Source organism: Arachis hypogaea, chromosome 18 (genome assembly GCF_003086295.3).
Source record: "Arachis hypogaea cultivar Tifrunner chromosome 18, arahy.Tifrunner.gnm2.J5K5, whole genome shotgun sequence".
Lineage (NCBI taxonomy): Eukaryota > Viridiplantae > Streptophyta > Magnoliopsida > Fabales > Fabaceae > Arachis > Arachis hypogaea.
This window is the reverse complement of record NC_092053.1, coordinates 19,119,746-19,127,120: the sequence shown is the minus strand read 5'-3', so window position 1 is coordinate 19,127,120 and position 7,375 is coordinate 19,119,746. Positions and strand designations below refer to the sequence as shown.

The 7,375-nt window shown below is 36.6% G+C and overlaps 2 protein-coding genes across 2 annotated transcripts; one reads left to right on the top strand and one right to left on the bottom strand.

Annotated features, from left to right (window-relative positions):
* The first annotated feature begins 874 nt into the window (after positions 1-874).
* LOC140181277 (uncharacterized) lies at positions 875-2,563 on the top strand. The gene has a single exon (XM_072224808.1). It carries the CDS (start codon positions 875-877, stop codon positions 2,561-2,563), a length of 1,689 nt encoding a protein of 562 aa, XP_072080909.1.
* A 3,065-nt stretch (positions 2,564-5,628) lies between these two features.
* LOC112769694 (G-type lectin S-receptor-like serine/threonine-protein kinase At4g27290) lies at positions 5,629-6,888 on the bottom strand. Its single transcript, XM_029294886.2, has one exon. The coding sequence runs from the start codon at positions 6,886-6,888 to the stop codon at positions 5,629-5,631; it is 1,260 nt and encodes a 419-aa protein (XP_029150719.2).
* Positions 6,889-7,375: the final 487 nt, after the last annotated feature.

Sequence of the window (7,375 nt, the reverse complement as noted above, 5' to 3'; positions counted from 1 at the left end):
AGTGGCGTAACAAAGTCCAATCTAAAAAGACATAAGTACCTAGTTCCGTAGCAGCCATCCTTATATAAATATCTTGTAGCGATGGAGACAACTCTTTCATATCACTAAGATCTCCAAACCAAAGTATACACCCATGTTCTCCTTTATCTATGTTGGAAGCTGCATAAGCCGTACAAGAACAATTGTTGAAGCATAAAACCCTGCAATCTTTGTTACATGACTTAACACTTCTACTAGTTAGTTAGTGTAGTGAGCTTATGTGTATAGTGTTGGTTACAAAATTTATCAGTGACTTAGTTACTTTGTACAAGAGAGAAGAATTAGTTAGCAGTAGAGTAATTAGTGACTATATATATCAACAGTATTATTTTGTATGGATAGTTTTGCATTTCCATTTTTAAGTGGAATGGTGATTGAGATGTGAATAAGAAACACACTCTCTCTTCTCTGAGTTTCGTGAAGTCGCTCTTTCATCTTCCAAAACTCACCACTTTCACATTGTGCGGTGAGCGTGGATGGAAGGATTGAGAAACTTCAAAAGAAAATTGAATGCAACTTCGATTTCGTCTCCCTGTTGATTCAATTAACCTGCATGCAGTTTCAATTCCTTCTTCTTGCAAATTCAATTTCATCTTCTTCTTCTTCTTTCTTTCCTCTTCGATTTCATCTTCTACTCCGTTTCTTCTTCTTCTTTGTTTCTTCTTCCTTCTCCCTTGAACTCACACAATAGAGACTGATGAGAGCTACTTTGTTCTGCACAAAACTAATTCAGACAAATAGTGATCCGATCAGCGAGTTCTAGGGCGAAAATTCTACAAATCCATCAGTTCTTGAAATTTCTTTAAAATTGAATCCAGAGCAAGAAATTGAAGAAATGGCGTCAGATAACAATCCACCGTTCTCTTCTGTAGACATCCAGGCTCTTGCAAGTTTGGTTAACCAGATCAATCTTATGCAATCGAATGCAACAAGAACGCAATCAAATCCTGCATTGGATCCAGTGAATCCCTATTTTCTGCATCCCGGAGAAAATTCAGGTTCTTCTTTACTTTCGACTCCTTTAGTAGGAAACAATTACCAAATTTGGGAGAAAGCTATGTGGAGAGCACTTACATCAAAGAATAAACTAGGATTTGTAGATGGATCAATTAAAAAACCTGAAAGAGGAACTGCATTGTTTGAAGCATGGGAACGATCTAACACATATGTGGTTTCTTTGATTAATCAATCTTTAAGCCCTGAGATAGCTAAGAGTGTAGTGTGGATAAATTCTGCTGAGGAATTGTGGAAAGAATTAAAGCATAGGTACTGTCACGGAGACATATATAGAATTGCAGAACTAGAGGAAGATCTATTTGCTACAAGACAAGGAGAGTTAACAATTACAGATTACTATACAAAATTGAAAGAGATTTGGGAAGAATTAGATAATTTGCGCCCGATCCCGATCTGTTCAAGATGTTCTGAAAACTGCACCTGTGAATTGAATATATTGAGAGGTTATAAGGAAGACTCAAGTGTTGTAAGACTCTTGCGTGGATTGAATGATCAATATTCTACTGTACGATCTCAAATCATGCTGATGAAACCATTGCCCAAGGTAGATGCAGTTTTTTCTGATTTGCTTCAGCAAGAAAGGCAGTTTAACATGAATGAAATGGTTGAAGGGAAGGCATTGATAACCAATGCAAGAACTGATGGTGGAATTATTAGAGGAAGGGGTAGAGGCAAAGGAGGTAGGGGAGGCCATGGCAATTATCACAAGACTGGAAGAGGTTCAAAGCAGTGCAGTTATTGTGGCAAAAATGGCCATCTAATAGACACATGCTATAAAAAGCATGGATTCCCTCCTCGTTTCAAGAATGGTGGTGCCTCTATCAACAATTTGGTTGCTGAAGAAAGTGATGATAACAGCAATCAGTCTCAAGAAGCATTCGGCAATTCTGAGCTTGGCTTTACTTTAGAGCAAAAGAAAGCATTATTAGCTCTCTTGAATCAGCAAGATGCACAACCAAAGCATAGCATAAATCAAATTGTTGCCACCACACTTCCGTCAAACCAAGGTATATCTTATATAATGTCAATGTCCATTTTCAGTCCAAAATCATGGGTCATTGACTCAGGTGCTACAAATCATGTTGCCTATTCAAAGTCATTTTTTCAGTGCCTATATCAAATAAAACCTGTTCTTATTAATATGCCTGATGGTACCAGTACAATAACCCAATATGCAGGAACCATAGTATTCTCGGACCAGTTTAAATTGTTTCATGTGTTTTTCATTCCAACATTCAAATTTAATCTAATATCTGTGTCTAAATTGACTGCCGATTCAAAATTAAAACTTACATTTGATGAATTTGGTTGTGAAATTCAGGAAAAGATTACCATGAAGACAATTGGTGTAGCTGAACAGAGAAGAGGCTTGTATGCTTTTGAAAACCTCACACCTGTTCAAGCTGTATCTTCATCTGTTCTTCCATCTACATCTGCATTGGCTATTGAGCCTACACAATCTGCATCTTCATCTGTTCTTTCATCTGCATCTGCACTAGCTGTTTAGCCTGCACAATTAGATAACTCTGAGCTCTGGCACCTCAGATTAAGACACATACCTCATGATAGGATTGTTGTAATGAAAAAAGAATACAATGACTTGAATTTTTCTGCTTGTAATAATCCTTGTGACTCATGTCACTATGCAAAACAAAAAAGATTACCATATGCAACTAGAGTTTCAAAGAGTGAAAATAAATTTGACATTGTCCATATGGACATTTGGGGACCTATAAATACAGCTTCAATTTCTGGTTACAAATATTTTTTAACTGTGGTTGACGACAAAAGTAGATTTACATGGTTGTATTTTATGAAATCAAAAGGAGAAGCCGCTGATTTGGTCAAAAATTATGTTAAAATGGTTGAAACTCAGTTTGGCATGGTAATTAAAAAGGTTAGAACAGACAATGGAAATGAATTTAAGCTACCAAATTTCTATGCATCTAAGGGTATAATACATCAAACTACCTGTGTTGAGACTCCTCAGCAAAATGGCATAGTAGAGAGGAAACATCAACACATTTTAGAAATTACAAGAGCATTGATGTTTCACTCAAACATGCCTAAAAGGTTCTGGAACTTTGCAGTAGGACATTCAGTGCATCTAATAAACAGAATTCCTAGTACTCTACTGCAAAACCAGTCACCCTACTACATTTTGAAACAAAAATTACCTGATATATCATACCTCAAGGTGTTTGGATGTCTCGGATATGCATCAACATTAACAGCACATAGAACAAAACTAGATCAAAGAGCTCACAAGTGTGTATACTTGGGGGTCAAAGATGGAGTTAAAGGACACATTCTTTACAATGTTAAGAGTAGAAACATTTTCATTTCTAGAAATGTTCAATTCTATGAAAATTTTTTTCCATTTGCATTACAGGAATTTTCAAGCAATGATAAAAATAATAGACAAATGCAAACTGTCCCAAAATTGCATCATGTATCTTTATTTGAGGATCCATTTCTAGATTTGGATGAACCTTCTTTTTCCCAAGGTTGGTTAGATACCATGCATCTATCATCTCATTTAGATTCTACCTCACATACTCAAATCAATTCTAATAACAATTTACATCCATCACCACATTGCCACACTAACTCAAACATGCATCCATATCCTGACATAGCATCACAACCTAGAAGACCCTTAAGAGAAAGAAGACGTCCCACATACCTCAATGATTATCACTGCAATAGCATGAATGCATCAGCAAATGATTTTTCTAACATTTCAGACAATTCATCGTGTTCTTCTCAAGAATTTTTTGAAAATTACACAAATATGTTACTAAACCAGGCAGATCAATTTTTTGACAAGTCTTCCATTCTTTTCTTTGAGTCTGAGTCCCCAGTTCCTCTCCTTCCTTTATCACTTGAGTCAATCACACAAAAATCCAACCAGGCCAAATACAAAGAACCAAAAACCTATGCTGAGGCAGTTTGTGATCCGAACTGGCAAGAAGCTATCAATGCAGAATTAATTGCTCTAAAGGAAAACCAGACTTGGACTCTTACCAAGCTTCCTCATGCTAAAAAGGCAGTAGGGTGCAAATGGGTGTTCAGGTTGAAATTAAATCCTGATGGATCTGTGGAGAGATACAAGGCAAGACTGGTAGCTCAAGGCTTCACCCAAACAGCAGGGGTGGATTACTTTGAAACCTACAGTCCCGTGGTAAAAATGAGCACACTGAGGATAATTTTGTCAATAGCAGCCGTAAAGAATTGGTTTGTACACCAATTAGATGTCAACACTGCATTTTTACATGGAGATTTAGCTGAAGAAGTATACATGCGACCCCCTCCAGGTTTAATATTGCCTTCACCAGACTTATTTTGTAGATTAGACAGATCCTTGTATGGTTTGAAGCAGGCCAGTAGACAATGGAACACCAAATTATCAACCACTTTGATCGATTTTGGCTACACTCAATCTCGAAATGATTATAGTCTCTTCACAAAATGTCATGGTTCACAATTCACAGCCATCTTGGTATATGTAGATGACTTAATCGTTGCTGGAAATAACATGGATGAAATTGGGTCCGTCAAGAAGCACTTGCATGATTTGTTTAAGATCAAAGATTTGGGTGACTTAAACTTTTTTCTAGGCCTTGAAATAGCTCGAAGCAAGAGGGGCATTGCAGTATGTCAACGAAAATATTGCATCGACCTATTGAAGGAGTATGGATTAATGGATGCAAAGGCAGCAACTACACCAATGGATTACACAATAAAATTGGCAAAAGATTCAGGGAGTTTACTCAATTCAGCATCTGAATACAGAAGATTAGTAGAAAGATTACTCTATTTGACCAATATTCGACCTGATATTGGATATGCAGTAGGAAAATTAAGCCAATTCTTAGATTGTGCTACTGACAAACACTTTGAAGCAGCCATCAGAGTATTAAGATACCTCAAGGCCAAACCTACCCTGGGTCTAATGTTCTCATCCCAAACTGACTTAGAACCAACTGGTTTTTCAGACAGTGATTGGGGAGCCTGCTCAGACACAAGAAGATCAATTTCAGGGTACTGCTTCTTCATAGAAACTTCTATTGTATCCTGGAAAAGCAAGAAACAAAACACAGTGGCCAGTTCTTCATGTGAGGCAGAATATAGGGCCCTTGCAATGGCCACCAGAGAAGCGCAGTGGATCACCAATATACTTGGAGACTTGAAGATTGAATTGAGTAAGCCAATTGCAATATATTGTGATAGTCAATCGGCCTTGCATGTTGCAGCCAATCCAGTTTTCCATGAAAGAACTAAGCATATAGAGATGGATTGTCATGTTGTTCGAGACAAATGGCAAGAACAAGTGACAAAATTGCTTCCTGTTTCAACTGTTAATCAAACTGCAGATATATTGACTAAAGCCTTAACTCCAAAGATGTTTCAAGACTGTCATGACAAGCTCAGAATGATAGATGTAACTGATTTTGGCTTGAGAGGGGGTGTTACATGACTTAACACTTCTACTAGTTAGTTAGTGTAATGAGCTTATGTGTATAGTGTTGGTTACAAAACTTATCAGTGACTTAGTTACTTGTAGAGTAATTAGTGACTATATATATCAACAGTATTATTTTGTATGGATAGTTTTGCATTCCCATTTTTAAGTGGAATGGTGATTGAGATGTGAATAAGAAACACACTCTCCCTTCTCTGAGTTTCGTGAAGTCGCTCTTTCATCTTCCAGAACTCACCACTTTCACAATCTTCGAGGCTAATACTTCTATTATACCATGATTTTTCCGTGTCAGGTATTTTCAAGCCCGAAAGCTTCAGAAACCCATCTCCACGGCAATTCAACGAAGTTCTCCTAACACAATCGCTAGATGAATCTTGCTTATTACTCAGCACAAACCCATCCAAGCAGCTACATATAGGATTTCTATTGATATTACAACTAGAATAAGACCCGCACGTTGCGTAGTTGTCGCAAGTATCTCCACGCTTTGACATAATGGTGATCCAAGATGATTTCTCGCTACTCCACGTCGTGCGCCGAATGATTCCATCAGATTGTAACATCAATTTGTGAGGGGCTACACTATTGATAAGCTCATACATACCATATTGCTCTTCCTCATTAAAAACATAGCTATATTTAACTATAGAGTTTGTTGTAACTGCCGCCTGTCCTATTAACTGAACGCCGTTCCATGATCCGAAGCGAAAGACTTTGGTTGAACCATCTCTCATCATTGTCTGTGGACATCCATCTATATCAAATCGTAAACTATATCTACCTGGAGATGGATCGCTGGAGTTGCTCCATGATGTTATGGACCATTTTATACCAGTAACCAAATTTCTTCCTAGTTTTATTCCAGGTAGGATTATATCACTTGGATAATCGAAACTCTGCCACACAAAATCTCTAGAGTCGTCATCACCTTTGCTTCTCTCGTGCACAACAAGATTTCCTGAATTCAAAAGCTTTGCAATTGGATCCCCTGTTGCTGTTGTGGTTGTATTAGAGGACCAGACGACCATGTCGTTGCTACGATCAAGAAGAACTAAGATTCCAGTGTCGTTAACCTTCAAAACTCCTGATGAATCAGTTAAGGGTTTGTTTCTGTTGGCAACCCATACTACTGTTTCCTTTGGGACTTTGTTATACCAAATTCCAACATAACGGTTCTTAGAAGTTCCAGGACTGAAAAATCCTAGTGCGAAGGTTTCATCAGCTGAAACTATGGTCTCACCATTATCGCTAAGAAATTGCACTCTATCAATAGTGTCTCTTGCATTAGAGATTGCTATATTGTTTACGAGAGAAAGACACAGTAGCAGCAGTGTTAAGCTTTCCATATGTTCTTTTTCACTGTCTTTGTTGATTGCAACTTGAATACCTGAAAACAATTTATTTGTTTGAGCTTTGTAAACTTTTAAGTGTTAAATTGTTATCCAGTTTCTACACTTTCTCAATCTTAAATTAGTTAGGTTCTTATGTTTTAAATTTTATAATCAAATTGCTATTTTGTAAGTAAATTTGTAATTAAATTATAAGAAATACTAATTTATTATTTTTAGTCATTATTTACTCATCAACTAACTCAATTCTTTTAGTCTAGTTTCGTCTAGTAATTCAACAACATATTTTATTCCATATTTTTAAACATTAATGGCTAACTAATGGTTAAAAATAATAAATTCTGATAACTCTCTAATTTTTTTCTTAAATTATTATTATTTAAATATTTATTATAAGGTGAATTCTACCGAACCCTCCCTAAATTAACTGGTAAATTATTCCTTATGACATGTCTTTTTATTATTAAATGAAATGAAATAAATT